The sequence below is a fragment of the Oratosquilla oratoria genome, chromosome 21, assembly GCF_046742065.1.
Source record: "Oratosquilla oratoria isolate Oo_2021 chromosome 21, ASM4674206v1, whole genome shotgun sequence".
NCBI lineage: Eukaryota > Metazoa > Arthropoda > Malacostraca > Stomatopoda > Squillidae > Oratosquilla > Oratosquilla oratoria.
The window spans coordinates 18,669,768-18,688,943 of record NC_134797.1 but is presented as its reverse complement, the minus strand read 5'-3'; the positions used below and the strand labels follow the sequence as shown (position 1 = coordinate 18,688,943).

The 19,176-nt window shown below is 38.7% G+C and overlaps 2 protein-coding genes across 20 annotated transcripts in view; both read right to left on the bottom strand.

Moving 5' to 3' along the window:
- gek (serine/threonine-protein kinase gek) overlaps positions 1–14,634 on the bottom strand; it is a 320,798-nt gene extending 306,164 nt beyond the window's left edge. For 10 of the 16 annotated variants that reach the window (XM_076204399.1, XM_076204393.1, XM_076204402.1 and 7 more), the window contains exons 1-2: positions 14,499–14,634; positions 127–715 (exon numbers count right to left, since the gene is read on the bottom strand). In XM_076204399.1, coding sequence (XP_076060514.1) covers positions 127–346 — 220 coding nt within the window. In that variant the 5' untranslated portion in view covers positions 347–715; positions 14,499–14,634. The other 6 variants (XM_076204410.1, XM_076204397.1, XM_076204398.1 and 3 more) reach the window with 6 other exon arrangements.
- A 444-nt stretch (positions 14,635–15,078) lies between these two features.
- The window catches only part of Cdk12 (Cyclin-dependent kinase 12), a 50,940-nt gene continuing 46,842 nt past the window's right edge, over positions 15,079–19,176 (bottom strand). For all 4 annotated transcript variants that reach the window (XM_076204382.1, XM_076204384.1, XM_076204383.1 and 1 more), the window contains exon 11: positions 15,079–16,292. In XM_076204382.1, coding sequence (XP_076060497.1) covers positions 16,081–16,292 — 212 coding nt within the window. In that variant the 3' untranslated portion in view covers positions 15,079–16,080. The remainder of the gene's footprint in view (positions 16,293–19,176) is intronic.

Genomic DNA, 19,176 nt, shown 5'->3' with positions numbered 1-19,176 from the left:
GTGTTTCATGATGCACTATTCCACTAATCATAAACACTGGCATTTATAAACATCATCAGCAGGACTGGAGTACAAGGTAATGGTGAATAGACAGAAGGAAAGAGAACAGTCATGACATGTACTCACCATATTCAATGAAATCCGACACGGTTTTCTCTCTTCGCAGCGAAGAGTTGTTGCACTCATCTAGAAGAACAAGCAGCACATCCAAGAGGGACTCCACTGAGAAACACTGGCCTGAATTTTCTGATGGGCCTTCCAAGAAGAGGCGCTCCAGTTCTTTTAACCGCACTTCAGCCGGTGAGTTTTCCCCTATCCCCCCACCCCCCACACCTCCATCCCCCATGATGTTAAGCTTTTTTTGTTCCAGGATCCTCAAAGCTTACAAGAAATGGGAAGGTGTGGTAATGAATACACTGGCCATAACAGCTCACATGGCTACACCAATATATCCCATGGTGTCTGGCACTGAAAGCAACAGCACACAATGATGCACTAAACAACTGTGTAAGAGGCACAGCCAACTGGGATGCCTTAAACTTTCACTCGTAAACATTTGATTAGCACAAACACACAAAAAACTATCAGTTTATATCATGTTTTGGCTTTCTGCACTTTTGTATATACTGGGCTCAAGCTTCTGCCACATGATGCAGTCCAAGGTATGCACAGGAGCGTCCCTCCCCACTGCCAGGACCTCCACTGGCTGCTACATCTGTGACATATAAAGGAAAACCTTAAGTCATGTAACAAAACAAAGAAAAAGATGGTATATCAAAGACCTTCAAACATAATAAACATGTATGAAACAAGGTACCATTATACATATATAGTAAGAAATAATACAAACAATACTAGCTTCATTCAGTTAAAAGTATCAAACATGACTATTACCAGTATTTTCAGCAATCTATACTGCCATAAAAGACAGTAACTAACTTAGACAGTTACAAGATTCCTTGGGCATGCTCTGGTATGTAAAATTATTCAGTTCAACTGATGTAATATATAACAAAGCAAGTGGCACTTGAAAAGTAATGACGGAAGTGCTATGCAATTCAACACAAAATGAATGGAAATTCTTTACAAGATCCTTGAACACACACATTCATCATACTACACACATCTACAAATGACTGACTGACTGAATGGATATATCATTAAGCATAATATTTTTACAGTCCAAGGTGGAAGCTTGTAGACAGATTTGTATAAGCATGGGCTCCCACTACTCTGCCTTTTAAACCCAAACATATGTAATATCCACCATTTCTGGACACACTACACAAATCTATAATTGACTGACTGAATGAATGGATGGATATATTATTAGGCCTAATGCTTTTACAGGTAGAAGCTTCTTGACAGATTTGTATAAGTATGGACTTCTACTCTGTCCTTTAAACCCAAGCAAACATAATATTCATTACCAAATTTTTTTCCCCTCAAAATATGTTCTTACCCCATAAATTAAGTTGACTAGGCATAGTGAAGAAGATAAGCTCACCCCTTTTAACTCACTTATATCACCTTCTCTCCTTCTTGCTTAAACTGTCAAAATTACACCTTACCTCTTACCTGCCAGTTCATATCTGGTACTATACAACTCTCTAATAGTACTGGTCACCTTGTCTACCTATTTGCTTAAAATGTGTTGACAAAATATAATTACAGATAATATCATTGTAAATATTACAATATGTCTAAAAGGCATTTTCCCATTTACAATGGAAAGAAAAAAATAATTAATAAATAAATAAACAAATAAAAAATAAAGCCTCTCCCATCTTTTGAGCCTCATGGTTGAAGAGTCATACCTGCCCCCCACTATGCTGCTCAACAAAATATGATAGCTGGAGCTAGTGTACCTCCACTGCTTCATTATATGGCAAACCCCCATACCTTTTTATTATGTCATTTAAGTATGGAACATTTCAGGTACTGGTACTGATCTTTGTGGAGCTCCAATAGTCTCTGCCCTCTATCCTGACATCCTTTACTAGTGTCATGTACCCGTCTCAAGAAATCCTTCATAGAGACAAACTTTATCTCTAAACACTGGAATATACTCCATTTTCCATAGTAGTCAAGTATAGGGTATCTTGTCAACAGAATTATCTTAATCTAAGTATACACAATCCATCAAGTCCTTGCTTGCAGCATATCAATTGCTCATGCTTATGTTCATTGCATACATGATCTTGCAGTTCAGAAATGTGACTGGTTGTCCACCAAAATGCTCATATGGTCTTCTCTTACACTATCTTACTGGCACAAAGGGACACAAATATGTAATTCAATTTTATCTTCTTTATGAGTTGGTATAACATTTCCCCTTTCCTATCCTATGCCACTAATTCTGCTAATAAACACAAGATTAGACCACCAACTGTGCCCTGTACTCCTTAGATATCCAATTTGAGCCCTCATTAGTGCATCAAGTTTTTCTCACACCCAGTGATTCCATTATTTGGAGTACTTCTTTCATTTCTTCATTAATACTTTTTAATTCACCATTACAGATCACAACTTCCTATGCTACAAAATCACTTTCCTCAGTGAAAACAGACCTGAAATTGCTTCCCAGCCTAATGCATTGTCTTTTCAACAACCTCACCATCATCAGCTTAGAGATTCCTGCCATGTCTCAATTTACTCTTGAAAGACATATGATACACACAACCTTCCCTCCACACACTGAAGACTTCAAATGAAAAGAAAATACACTGAACACACTGTACACAGAATATTGTCTGTCTTGCATGGTGCAGGTCAGTTTCTATGTGATTGGTTGGTAGGTGGAAGAAGGTCCCTGTCATTCCTCGTGTGGAAAAATAGAGGATAGTCAAAGTTGATGGAAATCTTGAGCCTAACCAAGATGTGCCAAGAGTGCCAGCCTCTTGAGGATATGTCTCTACATGGCGGTGAGGATGTTGATGGGAAATGAAGAAAGTTTTAAAGACAATTCCCTCTGATGTCCATTTCACAATACCATCACAAGTAGACAGCCATTGTAGCCCCCCCCCCCAAAAAAAAAAAGCAAATGAAAAATATGAAACCATAATTTCAATACAATATTCAATAAAAATGGTATAAACTCTGCATATGCCACACATAAAATATATATTTAGCATCACTACCACATTTACCCCAACTCTGTTAACTTTCACATATACAAAAGTAGATGGACTAAACATCTGGAAGAAAACAATATACTGAATCCTAAACAATTTGGTTTTAGACAAGGAAAAGCATGTGTCACAAACTTGATTTGTTTTTATTCATGGTTAATAGATATAACGCAAGAAAGGGACAGATGGGCAGATTGTGCTTTCCTGGATTTACAAGAGGTGTTTGATAAAGTACCACACAAAAAACTATTAAGAAAACTTGAAGCAACAGATGTACAAGGAAAATTATCGAAATGGATGGAAGATTTCTTGCATGGGAGAAAAATGAGGGTGGTACTCAGAGATAAAAAACTCGATCTGGGAAGAAATGATAAGTGGAGTCCCACAAGGTTCAGTATTAGCTACAATAATGTTTGCTATATATGTAAATGACATTGATGAAGGGTGTAGAATGTTATGTGAACTTCTTTGCAGATGACGCAAAACTACTAAAAAAAAGTAAGTACAGAAAATGAATGTGAATCACTACACAGAGATCTGGACAAAGTCTGGGAATGGAGCCAAAAGTGGGAACACACACACACAAATATCAATGGATGGCCCTTCCCCTCAAATAAGGGGGATGTCAAGCCAAAGCATACACTCACATCATAAACAAACCCATTTAATCACCTCTCCTACCTAAGCACCCCAAAAGGGATGAAAGGAAGGCCTTTGGTGATCCAGCTCCAAGTAACTGACAACAGGTCTCTGGTCTAAGCCTAAGATTTCTATTAACCACTTTGGTACAATGACGTCTAAGTAGGTGTCATGAGGCACCAGTGGGTATGTGAGGATGCCGACATTGGCATCTTGATTATATATTTTTGTAGTTGTACATGAGTTATCCCCAGATTCTGTGAACTGGTTTGATCACATTTTCTGTGTTTATTATTACTCAGAGTAGAAGAGAATGAGTAATACCACAGACTTTATACTTTATGATGCAAATTACATATGACAGCTGATGCTACACACGAGAATTTAACTCATATTGAAGTGGTTAATTTCAACTGCATTTCCTCCATCTTTTCACACAACAATGCTGAGAAAACACATAAGCTATTGATAAGAAAACAACAAACAAATATGAAGTTCAAAAAATAAATAAATAAACAAATTGAAAAAAGATAAATACATGAAGTAGTTGGAGCAACCCAAGGGAAAATCCCATTGCTAAAAAAAAAAACAGCAGTCAAACACCAGCAAGCACTTCTAAACAAACCCATAACTCCAGATGAGAAATAGAACCAAGAAGATACACAGGATAAAACTAGATATTGAAGCCATCCCTGTCTTCCAAAGATATAAAAAGTGCAAGGAAAAATGAAATAAACAAATATAAATAAACAAATAATAATAATAAATAAATAAATGATGATGATGATAACAAAATCAACATACAAACAAATAAAAACTAGTGATGGGATTAGGTATCCTGCTCTTTAAAATTATCCTATAAGAAGTAAATAAAAAATAAATGAAAATTACTATATGAATAATGTAAAAGTAAAACACCTTAGCCCAACATCAGTAACAGCCTTGCCAGACATTTTCACCAACTCATGGAGGCACAACATAATCCCAACCATCAGGAAAAGAGCACATTTATTTCCTATCTTAAAACCAACCAACCAAACAATCCATTATCCCATGTGTGTTGTTGTCTGGGTAAGGCTACAGAAGCGCAATATAGGATGACATGTTGAGTGTCTTCTGTGTAGTTATTGCATCTGGGACAATTCTGTAGCATTTCAAAGCTTGATGGTGGCCTGGATGCAGTAGGGCTTGTGTGGTTCTTGCTCATCATGGTAGGGATTTCTTTGCAGTTTTCATGCCTAGGGGAACTTTAGTGAAGTAGGGAGTTTGGTAGTCAGTCTTGCAGTGCTTCTTTTGTGATCTGAGCATATACTTGTATGTTGATTTAAACTATGACAAATGTAACTGAAGGTGGAAGTATACGAGGAATAATGGAAGAATTTTACCGTCTTAACGTTTTGACTCTTCGGGTCTTGATCATAAGCATTGTGATCAAGACCCTAGGGGTTAAAATGTTAAGGCAGTAAAATTCTTCCATTATTCCTTGTATTCTTCCTCTGCCTTCAGTTATACCTGTATGTGTTTTTGTATGGATGAGTTACATGATGTATGTGGTAGGGCATTGTAGACATTTCAGTAGTACTGTATGCTTCCAATGTGGTTTTCTGTTGCACTTGGTTGGTTGTGCTTGTGCTATGCAATGGCTTGGCTTCAGGGCTCTTGCACATGTGTTATCAAAAGGGGAGGATTTCAGTTTCTGTGTCTACATATTCTATTGGGATGGCTTTGGTGCATCCATTTATCATTCTTAATGCTTTGTTTTGTGTAGTTTGTACAAATGTCTATTTTTTCTTGAAAGTAGGGAATCATGTCTGGGAGGTATCGCCATGCATGGTTCTTATGAGATGTTTGTACACTGAGATTAGTTTATTTCTGCTGACCAAACCCTTAGCTTACTACAGATTTAATATGTTTATTTTCTTATTGATTTTCACTGTTACATATTTGCTGTATGGGCTGAGCAGTATGTAATCCAAAGTGAGGCCCAGGATTTCAGAGCTCTTGTCCAATGGTTGCCCATTCATTACTACTGGATGCTTCTTACATCAATGGTCACCTTGATGATTTCTAGAGAGAGGCCATTGTTCTAATTTGTCTATTTACACATGGGTGTTTTTAGCAAACGTGTTGAGTCTTAATCATTACATCAACTGTATAGGTGAACACTTTGGTGTACGACCTGGATTTGACTTGGGGAGATCACTTGTGACAAGATGAAATGCTGCAGGTGAGAGTACAGTACTGCCTTTTGGGGACTCCATTCTACAATCTTTTGATCTTTGATAATTGATTGTTTCATTTCAGCTAAGAAGTTCATTAGCCATTTCTTGTCATTATTGTAGATGTCTATTTCCATGAGTATGTGTCTGGAAAAGGCCCACTTGGTATGTATGCATTTTTATTGTTGGATTATCATTATTTAAGGGGCATTAGGTGTAAGAGGAATGTTTGTGAATCAAGGGAGAAGGCAGGAGATAAATGTGAATGAATGAGAAATTGAGACATCCTACAGGGATTTCTTCTTGTTAGCTCATTTCTAATACCTATTACTATTCCTCAGCCACTACTATTATAGTTGCAGCAGGTTTCAAAATCTGTTAACTTCTTCACACATACAGCTGTTGAGACCAGCAATTGCTCCACCTTCCCACTACTTTCAGCTGGTGAAAAAGAAAGTCCCCTACTTGCACATTATGGACAACATTTCAAAATGTCTGGGGAGAGGGGAGAGAGAGGGGGGGGGAGAGAGAGAGAGAGAAAGAGAGAGAGCCAACAACATGGAGAAAGAAAACAAAATAAAATACAGAAGAGCTAGAAATGATCAAAGATGAATTCAATGTCAGGAAAAAGGAAACTTTAAAATGTCAGTTCAAGCTGTCTGGTCCTGTTGTGGAGGTGCTCTGTCTCACTGCATTGCCTCTGACCCTAGCAGTGTGGTGGAGAACAGTGATGGTGGGAAATATGTGTTTTGGATGAGTGTGGGTTGTTTCATGTCTAAGTATGATTGTCAGGATAAGCTTTTTTTCCCCACAGTTTCCTGATTATTTGCCATATTTTTGTTGGAAAAAGTTTGGCTCCATAGTCTAGAAGACATTTACATTTGTATCTGAGGATTGTCAGTCTGCTTCTTGGATTGGCAAATGACCACTTGTACATACATATATACATATACCAAGGCTTTTTCCCCCCTTACAAGGGGAATCCTTAATTTATCCCTATTACTCCAGGGCTTTTACACTAAACTAAGTACCTATCTGTCTTATGTTCTACTATGTGGGAACAATTCTGGTTACTTAGTGTAGTTATGCTATCGATATTTTGGTGGAGTCTGTCATAATAATAAAAAAAAATATATATATATATATATATATATATATATATTTTGCATTATTTGTACTTTTTTTTCTATTCTCTTAATTATTTGACATATTGTGATAATAGGAACAAATGTGGTTCTTATGAGTGTTTTACCCTGTTGTCCAAATCCTGTGCCTGCATCTTTCCTAATTATTTTCAGTTTCTTATTTTCCTTCACTATAAGGTCTTTTGTGTGTTACATGGTGAGGCTAAGTATTTTATAGTTTCTGGCTTGTGAGAGGTTAATAATTTAATATGACTGCCATAATTCTAGTTTTTTGAGATGAGTCACAATGTTTTACCTGCTATTTTCTGGTTGCTCCTCTTAGCTAATACTGTTAAGTCACCTGTACATAAAGCCTCAGTCCTGTCCTGTGTTTGGGGTGGGAAAGTTGTGTGTTACAGATTAAACATTGCTGGATATACAAGTCTTTTTTTCCCTTCAAGTATCCTACCTATCTTAGAATTAACTTTTTGTGTAAGCTTGGGCTATATCATCTTCTAAGCTATTCTAATTGACACACCTGTATTTTCTTGACATTCAATGTGTGGTATTTTTCAATGTATCCATTACCTCAATGAGAGGTACCGACTTGTGGTGGTTCCGTAACCACCGTTTTGAGGTGCAGCTCAATGGAAGGAGACCCTTGGTCTCTGAACCAGATCCAGGATATCTCTTATCAGTTTCAAAGGTATTCCCTCCATATATGGGCAACCGAGAACCCACAGCTGCTCTCCTCAGTACTAAAAGTCACTGACAGTCACACACTAACCAAACACAGACAATTCCAAAAAAAAAATCCAGAAAAGGTTATGGGAGGGCCTGAGGACTATTTCCAGCCAAAGTGGGTCTACAGGTTTCCAGTCAGTGAAATTTAAGGCAACAATTACTATACTATTATTAGTAAAAAGCCATATCTTGTACATGATTCTTGCTTTTACTAGCAACCAATGGACAATTAGAACATAGCAATTAATTACAAAGATGTGTAATAACCAAATAATGATTAACAAAGAAGAATGTTGTACACTATGGTAAAAGAATAAAAAAAAAATTACGTGAAGAATTGGCACGTGGACAAAGCCACACTACTCTCATATGTGGACTAGGTTACTCGGAAGAAGGATAAATCAGATGACTATAAATGTCCCTGGAGCTACAGCATCTTCGTCGTGGGACCACCCCAACCCCAAGAGTTGGGGGGCCAAACAGTGGCAAACATCCCTGGCCACTGGCACTACACATGTGGCACCTATTCCCAGAAGGGGCTTCGGTTGCCTGGGCAAGTACCAATGTCCCTGATTTAATCCAGTTGCCTGCATGTTGAGCTGGCATCAAGCTCATTTCTACATACTGTCACACAAGGTAGTTTTGACTGGTGGTGTAAAGTTGACCGTAATTTTTTTTTTTTTTTTTTTTTTTTTTTCATCTAAGTGTTTTCTTTTAAAAATTGTTGATAGTGTCAACTTTGCACCACCAGTCAAAATCACCCTGTGTAATGGTACGGATGAGCATGTTGGCTTGTTACTAGTTAATTATTTTTTTGCTTGAATTGGTGATGATTGAATGTTTTTATGTACATATTTGTTACTGTTGTTTACGGAATACAACCTTATAGGATTGTATTGATTATGTGACCGAGTTTTACTGTATGTTCACACCACTTCACCACCTCTGTTAATCTTGTTCTTGTACTTTGTTGTTGTTGTTGTTGCCGTTCCCTAGACTGTCTGTCCGAGCAGTCCCGTCTCCCCAAGGAATGCCATAGCCGAAACTGAGTTTTCCCACAAATCCTTTATAGAGCGTATGTTGTGTTGTTTGCGTGCATGATTGTGTATAATGCAGTCTTCCATTATGTGTTGTATGGTATGGGGTGAAGTGTTACATCCTGGGCAGCTGTTCCTGGAGCTGCAGCGTCTACGTCGTGGGACCACCCCCCAACCCCAAGAGTTGGGGGCCAAACGGCAGCAACTAGGCTGGATAAAGTGAGAAATTAGATGAGAAGGAGAATCAGAGTGGCAAGGGAGTTGGGAGATAGGGTGGATGAAAGAGTATTAGGATGGTTTGGACACATGGAAAGAATGAGTGAAGAAGGGTAAGTAAAAGAGGTGTGGAAGGTAGAGGTAGAAGGAGTGAACATGTGGGGGCAACCTAGGATGAGATGGTTGGATGGGGAGAAAGGGGCTTTGGGAAAGCGGGGAATGTCTGTTGAGGAAGGACAGGAGAGGACAGAAGACAGGGGTGAATGGAGAATGGTTGTATATGGATGATGTTGTGATGCATGAGGTGGAATGGGTGGGGGATGGGGGGGTGAGGGAGTATGTGTGAGAAAAATTTGATGCAGCCCAAATTTAATGGAGTGGCCTTGTTGTGGATGTGCTGTGTCTTGCAACACTGCTTCTGACCCAGGGCAGTGGATAAGATGCAGGGATGATCTGTCATCCAGGAGGTGCCAAGATAAAAGGGAGGGAAGAGGGTGGAGGGGAGTGGTGTGTGATAGGGATGGAATGGGTGGGAGTGGTTATTAAGCCTTTGTTTTTTGGCTACCTCCCTTATAAGGGAAAAAAACCCTTTGGTATATGTATGTAACAATCATTATTATATTCTGTTTGCAGTGTCCCAGATACATGGTGTGCTGCTGCTTTAAGTCAACTGTGAGCATGTTATATAGTTCTTTAGGTACACAGATAACAATTATTTGAACCACATTCACATGAAATGATCACAGGATAATTTAAAAGATGTACCAAAAGGACTATATAACATGCTCTCAACTGATTAAAACATTTCAGAAGTTGATCATTATCAGCATTGGGGAGCACATACTCCATTTCTCAGTGTCACCAAGCAAGTTCATATGCTGCCCACTTTTCCAATTACAATAAATTCTTGGCAAGAGCTGTCAATTTGCTCCAGCCACATGTTCAAAGTGTGTTCATTTTATCCCTTCCACCTAGAGTTGTCTCATGTAAATAATTTTATGCATGTGATCAACATCAGAGAAGTATACAACTACAAGTGACAATAACAAATATCACTAGTAACAGGCCTCAGCTGGGTCTCACAGATTAATTGCTGGCTTGATACAATCATGCCACCAATACTCCATAATTCTCAGATGGAGCATGGTTCTAAAGATGCTGGCTTGATACAATCATGCCACCAATACTCCATAATTCTCAGATGGTGCATGGTTCCAAAGATGCTAAGATACCTCTTCAAGTTAGCTTTAGTTGACTGTCTCACAGCTGTACATCAAGACAGGAAGCACATGTGATTTGAGGATGCATGTTTTAGACCTACATAAATATCAACAATGCCATATGTTAATTGAGTCCATACCATAGGCCATGCAAATTCTGTGAAGGACTTCCCAGCATAACCTAATATAAGAAGCTTTCGACATCAAGACCTTCCCACAAGCATGGACAGACTGAAATGTATCATACTGTAAACCTCCAAACACATGGACATCCATGAGATCTGGAATCTTAGTGGTTGTACCACCATGTGCAGTGACTCAAGGGCTGAGACCAGGGCCTCCAGCAACTGCCGACATACATCATCATCATCAGCAAAAACAGTTAGCAACCAGTGTCATCAATAAATAACTGTAATGACATTAATCAACAACTGCCCAACACTCACACCTCGCAAGTGTTGAAAAGTACGAGGGCAAGGATGCACCCCTGCCTCAATCCTGAATTAACAGGAAAGCCAAACAAGTCAATAGTCCGCATATGAATCCCACAACTCCATAGAAAATCCCAGATCACCCCATGATGAACTGAATCATATGACTTCTTGAGATCTGATCTGATGTTCACTTCACTCTTCCAGCCTTTAGAACTAGCCATACTAGCAACAGGGTAAAGACCTTGTCCAAGACACTGAGCAACGTAAGACCATGAAAACTGTCCAAATCTTGCTGGTATTTTGCCCTTCTAGATACAAATGACCAGCCTATGTGTCCAATCAGAGGGACATGCGATCCATAGATCATGGCAACTCCTCCAGCTTTCAGCAACTCTGCACTGATATTGCAAATGCCAGCCACATTTCCACCCTTCAAATTTACAGCCTTACATATCTAAACTCATTCAGAAAATATGAATCCACTTATCAAGGGACTGACAACTATCACATGAACACTAGCCTAGGAAATTTGGCTTCTCAGATCAGTCATGTATAACTGTTCTAAGTACTCAGCCCAATGAACTCTACCTACCCATATCTGAAACTAATTGCCTGTCAACTGTTCAGACAATGCTCATCTGGTTCACAAATTTGGAGCAGTTTCTTCAGAGCTCAGTCATCAGATCTGAGGTAATTTGCATTGAAATGGCCTTTGACATCTCAAACAAAGCCCCTGACATAGCTCTTTTTCCCCCTCCATGAGAGAGCTCTAGTCTGCAGTTTCAGAGTCCTATATTGGTCCCAGTCCTCAGCCAATCTGGCAGCAGGACTAGTGTTTATATTCTCCATTGTCTCATGCAACACCACATCCCTATACTTTGGACAATCTCCAATGTAATATTCAGGATCTTTCAGAATTTCAGACTGCTACCACAAAATGCAGAGCACAAATATCATCCCTGAGCTTCTTTAGATGAAATCCCAATGGATTACATTTCAATTTTTTTCAGCTCCCCATAACATGTGTCTCTTACTACAGGCACTAGTTTACTCGAGATATGCTTAGCAAAGAATATCTCATAAATTTCATGTGCCTCAGTCAATCAACCAATCCATTCTCAGAATGGATGCCAAAATATAGATGCCCTGCTTAATCTTTCTATATTTTCTCTGTGTGTGGATACCTTATAAAACATATCTTATTGATATTATACATCATAAATGTTGCCTTCAGTTTTACAAGTGGCAAACCCACAGTAGTTGGCAATGGTCCTCATGCCCTCCCACTGGTTTTTCTGAGAAGAAACTCAAAACTCTTTTTGTGTTGTATTGGTGTGGAAATTATTCTATGACAATGACTAATAGTAGTAAGAAGGTGCAGCTACCATTTGTCAGCACTCCACATGTGAAAAAATGCAAGAAATATAAATATTGCTACCTAGTTTCAATTACCAAAACCATGCAGTTACACAATGGATGGCATTGATTATGTGATTCTCCTGTACATCTCTGGAGAAAAAATAAATAAATAAAATAATGTTTGTGTTATACTATTGTCAGAGTTTCTATGTAAGTGGCTTATAGTAATGTGAGGGAGGCATTTGCCAGATGTCAGCTTTCTGAAATTGCAAATGTAGAGAAAGCATGGTAACATTAACATGGTAGATCTTGGGATCTCAACTAAAAGGGTTCATGGTAACATTAACATGGGAGATCTTGGGATCTCAACTAAAACGGTTCATGGTACCATTAACATGGGAGATCTTGGGATCTCAACAAAATGGTTCGCCCCTTTGGCCCGACAACTCTAAATGAAGGTGAGGGTCTAAGTTCTGGAGATGAGAGGCAGTAAGACAATTATATCCGATGTCCATCTTGCAGGTACTTATTAATGGTTCCAAATTAATGGAATTTTGGATGAAACTATCTGTTGCCATACAGTGATTTGTGGTGATCACAGCCTGCTTGGTAATTTTTGGTAGCATAGTCTCCCATTTGTTATTACAAATCTTTCTCTCAAACTGTTTAGGTAGGTCAGACTTTGATATGGTTGATTTTTAGTTTTATTCCAGTCTCAAGCAAATACATTTTTCTTTTTTTGCATTTCAAAGATCTACTTTTTCTGTGGAATAGTTACATCAGGTTAGATGAGGTTAAGTTACGTGCTATTGGATATTGTGAGTTTCACGTGTTTGTGATTCCATGTGATTCTGGAATTTTACCTGAATTTTACCATACAACAGATATTATCACCAATATTACCAGTTCCTGTTAAGAAATCTGTTAGCAACAAAATACACCATACCCTTTCAATGAATGCCATACACTGGCAACCTCATAAAAATACCTACTAATAGCTGGCAAAATCTACCTGGTATATTTATATTAAGACAAAACCAGTCCCACTGCAAAGATATTTATTGTTTTCTGAAGCCTTCGCCTATTTAATGTTAGAATAGAATAGGATAGGTATTACAAAAGTGACTGAAATTTACAGAATATAGCCATATCGATGGTTGCATTTTCCTACATGGAAATGCTTTAAATGACTACAAATTCTTTCTAGCCAGTGTGACCTACTTGCCCTTCATTCTAGCAACTTTTGGGTGCCTCTACTTTGCTATCTATATTTTGCCACAAACATTGGGATTATTATAAACACTTCTGAAGCAATTTCAATTAAAGCAAATCACATATGAGCAAAACGTATGAAAATTCTTATATGCAGGGCAGTGCAATATTACAGAAAATTGCATATTGCACTAGTCATTGCGGTGAAAATAGTTACTTCAATAGAATTTATAATTAACACTAATCAACAGTGAATAGGAAATGGCAAGATGCCTACTCTGGCACACTTGCAGAAGCTGAAGCCCACCCAAGCAAGCACCCATACGTTGCACTTCAATAGAAAAAAAGAGCGCACATTTTAATGTTGACATTACAGAAAATAAAAAGTCATTAAATATTTTACCTACTGTCAACATTACCTTGGATACTGAATGTGTGCCCTTAAAACATGAACTTAGTCTGAAATGGATCTCACCTCTATGATCCACCAACCAAATGGTCAACACTTCATGTAGCCATATCTACCGTTCGACCTCCATTTACGAAATATCACTTCATAAATAAAATTGGAAATACAATTTCATTAAATTTTGTATTACCTGCTTATACATTTTTCATACTATGAGTATCAGTCGATAAATACAAATTTTGCTAGTCACTGCTGTCATATTTACAAATGGTGTCTCCCATCCATCTCCATCACGGAAGTAGTATCACCAGTTCTAGGTTTCTCAAGCAAAACACTAGATTTTCACTATTTTTGGTGTTCATCAATATGTTCTGTCTTTTCATTCACTTGTTTATAGGTTACCAGGATCCGATACGGCACCTTTCACAGAGCTTGGCAACTCATCCATGCTTTTCCTATGCTACGATTTTGATTCACCTTCACTTTATTATGCTAACCATTCACCATAGCATAAGATGCAACTGCCGTTAAAAGTACACCAGTTCACGTACAAGGAAATACACGAAAAGCGACAAAATTACTATAACTGGGAGGAGGGGCGACCACAACCTCTCCCCCTCAGTCAGACGCCTAGCCACCTCGGTAGTACTAGTCGACAGCAGAACACTCACATTTAACAGTTCGACTATATCGGTGGTATATCACTACTTTTATACTTCATACCAGTGGATGAACGTATCATTTATTTTCTTACCCCATTTGAACCTTGAAATTCCTTGCAGTATCTTGCAAGCTCCATTTTTTCTTTGGCTAATCCACTTCCCTGCACCTCGTACCAACCCCCCGTACACCCCCTACTGGCAAGAAGTCGCACTATAGCCGCGGTGAAGGGAAACTTAAAACAAGTGAACATCACACCCACAAACGAATCTCATTTGGTCAGTTTAAAAAGGATCCGATTTTATATCAATTTCGTTTGGGATCCCATTGAAATTTATGCAGAAATTGTGCTCCAGGTTTACCATTCAATCTCAACTTCATGAGAATTTAGCATGTCGGCACTTCCAACAACCGGCTATGCGGCGTTTCACACGCAGTTTCCTCAATTTGTTAGGAATCGAGTCTTCATGTTCTCATCAGTTACCCTGATAGTATTTTCATTGCCAAACAGTAAATTAACACGTGCCCCTTATTTTTTTTCAAAAATGTGGTAGACTATAGGTCAATAAAAGTAAATTCGTTTATGCTTTTTATTAAATCTACATTACTTCCAACATTCGCTTAAAGATATTTCTATGTGATAGGAGGGTAAATAAAATCCAACTTTATTATATTTTGTATGTATTCATATAAAATTTACCATTTTACAAACGAATGGTAGTTATGTACTAACCGTTAGACAAAATCTTTTGGCTAGATAAATATAGGGAGACCTAACATTGCCTTGCATCGTGTTGTCCAGCTTAGAATTCTTACAGCTTTATCTTGTTCAATTTGCTTTTGGAATAATACATGGTATGTCCATTGATACAAGGTGCATAAATTACATTTAGTTATGATACACATCACAGATGAACAGCCAGGACGATGGTCAAATATCAACCAATATTCCTGTACTAGGTGAAAGAGACCATCCAACCCTGAAGATCCCTCTATAAGCCCAACGAGCTACAACCGTCCCTGACGTATCCACTTTCAGCTTTGGCCCCACTTCAGGTTACCATGGTGTCTTTCACTGGAAGTCTACTGCATCACCAAGACCACTTGAAATCTTGACCCAAACAATTGTCCTGCTTAAGCATGAGTGAATGTTATTCCAAACATTGAGACAGGACCTTTACCTACAAAGGCCTGATGGTGATACAGTTATCCCAAGTAATTGCCACACTACCAGGTTGGCACAGTCAGCAGATAAGACCCCCATATTGAAGTAATGAGGATTTTACACTTTGCCTGCAAGCACTCATCTGCTTTGCTCATTGGATTCTGCTGCTGTGGTTTCCTGTCCCACAGCTTCATGTGGAATGTCAATCGGTAAAAGCCAACAGACGGCTCTACCTTCTAGTCCAGTACCAAATACCGTAAAATTAAATTTTGAGTCATTTCAAAAATAATAATGATCATAAAAAATAAATAAAAGGGTAAAGAAAATCCCAAATTTTTTATTCCGGTTGATGAACACTGGTTCCAAAAGTCTTTGGAACAACTATGTCCATGCACTTCACAATGAAAAACAAAATATATTGAATACTTCGTCTTTTCAATCACATTTTTATTTATAACACAAAAGATATACTATACACAAATGGGCACCTATTTGGTCATAGGGTGGAAGGTCACGTTATTCTGTTGGTGCTCGGGATTGTATTGTTCCGCTGGTCACTGTCCATGCCTCCTCCTCCTCTTCTTGGCAATCGAAGTGATCCCCCCTCCATTCCATGGGAAGGAGTCAGGCCCTTCACCACAAGATTAAACTTGCTGAGGAGCTGCCCGAGACATTCCCTAACATTTTCCGTTGCCAATGCTTCATTCTCTCCACCATACAGAGCTGTTGCATGAAGACAATAATCTATTTAAAAATTGTAATAAAATAGTTAACTCCTGAAATATGACTAATGAAACTAAATTTGTGTAACATTATTGCCACAAGTCTCTTTCAATGTAAACTCAAGATACCTACTGTGCCTGGAAATGCCCAGAGTTTTTTTTTTTTTTTTCTTTCTTTTACTAATCTGTGTTGTATTTACATGGGAGAAAATACAATCAAAGCTGATCCAGATCTTGAGCCCAATCTGACAACAGAGGCCATAAACCCTCATGACAAACTAAATTTAAACCTTCACACAGAAATGAAACCCCTGGGTTTTGAAAATGGGCAGCAGGGAGATAATTCTCCGAGACATCTTGCAGGAACACTACATGTGTGTACTCATACTTGGTCCCTTAAATTTGTACTAGAGAAATACAGTGGGACTTTGCAAACTAAGTTTAAACTGGTGACTTTGCACTTAAATACCACTCATTTGTTCGTCTGTCCCCCTCCCATTTCTCCTTCTCTCTTACACAATATTCCTTTTGTCAAATAGATTCATAGGTGAATAAACTCTTACCTTAACCCTTTCATAGACTGACACAAACTATCACTGGAGTGCTGACTACCCAAGTTTGTGTCACCATTTCAGGGATTTTGGTCCCCTATAGACCAGTCATACAATACTCTTGTATAACTAATCTTCACCCAAAAAAGGAATGCTGAGACATGTTTTAACTTGTACTATGCATCCTTTCTGTTGCCCTACTTAAATCACTCCTTTACCACCTCTAGGGCTCTATCTCCTTTCCCCTTTACTTGTATGGGAGGGAGGATAAGAATGCTGCCCCTATATTCCCCTGTCAAGTAGTAAAATGCAACTGGGGTGGAATGAAGGGACTGTGAAACACACTTTTGGTACATTTCTCTCTTTAATGTGCATGGATGTGGAGTACGGGTAAAAGGGAGATCAGCAGTATATGAGAAGAATTCGGATGCATTAGTTTCGAGTGAAATGAAGTTAAAGGGAGGGGTGAGGTTGAGTTTAGGAATGTGGGAATGTTCAGCAGGGTGTCTGGAATGGAGACAAGGTAAGAAGAGGGAAGGTAGGTGAATGATAAAATGTACAAATACATAGTTCATTGCAAATGTCATCAAGAAATATGTGGTAAAAATGAAAATGGACTAGGGAGTGGGTGTTTGCGCAGGCATATGGTCCTCAAGGCAAGTTAAGAGGAGAAGAGTTTCAGAATTATCTAAAAATGTGGGTGGGCAGAGTTTAATGTGAAGGCAAAGGTGATGGGTGATTTTGAGTTACAGCAGCACCACTCTCTGGAATTCCAAGTATTTGGTATTCCATGTTCTGGTAAGTAGAGATGTTAATGTGGAGGTGAACTTGAGTATAGAAATGAGTAAATGTCAGGAATGAATGCAGAGAGGAATTTGTATGAAAGAGTAATTGTACCTATGGCACTCCATGGAGCAGACTTAGAGTGTAAGAGGCTTAAAAGAACACAATTATTGTATTTGGGATGAAATGCTTGATATGTGCATGTGATTTTGGTACATATATATCCATCTCTAAGATATTACTTTTCTACCCAAATGTATTCTATACTTTCTGCCAGTAACTGCAGTTCAAGCAGAGGGAAGGGAATTTGAATTGCACTCTTTAAGGGAAATCAATCAATCAACCAATTGATCAACCTGTTATCCTAGTTCCCTTGCAAGATGATGAAGAGTTTAAGAAATACGATTGGTATTTTATGAATGGTTAGACCAAGTATTAGAATGAATGTGGAAAAACTAACGAGTAAACCCTTGAGAAGACCTGGAACAAAACAGATGAATGAATGAAATGATCTTTGGATATATGTGGTATGCCAATTGATCTGAAAGTGAATACACAACATGGGAATGGATGGATATAATTATGTGAATGGACAAACATATGACAGACCAAAGGGACACTCCCCTCTCCTGTTCTGGATTTGAGTGGATGTTGAGGATGGTGGCTATATGGTGAAATAGTGGTAGTGGATAGAGCACACCAACTTCCTATGTTGGAATGTGCAGTGGGGATGTGCCCTCTTGCACTACAGAACTATATAGAGTTGGACAAATCGGACTCTATATAGCCACCAGAATATTTTTATCTAAATCGGATGGCAGCGATAAATGCAGCAGGCATCCGGTATTGTTTCCTGCCAAACCAGCCACCCACAGTGACGCATGTTGCTCCTTGGTTAGTTTATGTTGTGTCACCCTACCAATTGGACATACAGTTATTTGGCCAATCCTCACTTGTGCTATTTGCTGTCCTATTTGTGCTTTGTGATGGCTTCCAAGGCTAGTGCCATTTCTTCTACATCATCCGGAAAAGGAAAGAGGAAAAGTCTCAGCAAGAGTGAGAAACTGAAGGTGAACAAGTTGAATGAAAAAGGCACCAAGAGGGGGGATCTCATGACCCAATTCAATCTTAAAAGATTGACTCCCCATATTTTGCAGGCCAAGAACCAAATAAGGGAAGTGGTAAAAAAAAATTGAAGGTGGAAAGGCACCGAAGTGTTTTGCTCACAAAAACTCCACCATGAAAACTTAGACAAGACAGTTTATAAGTGGTACATGCAGCTGCGTGCTGAGGGGCTTTCTGTGAGAAGCCTGGACATTCAACAACACTTAACAAACCACCTTGGGATCCAAGATTTTAAGTGTAGTGATGGCTGGCTGTGGCAGTTCAGGAGGTACCATGGTTTGGGGAACTGAGCAATCACAGACAAGCTGCTGAATGCTGATGCTTGTGCTGTGGACCCTTTTATTGCAAAATTGCACGAGTTGAAGGTGAGGGAAGGACTACAAGAGTTTCAGGTGTACAATGCTGACAAAACTAGGCTATTCTGGC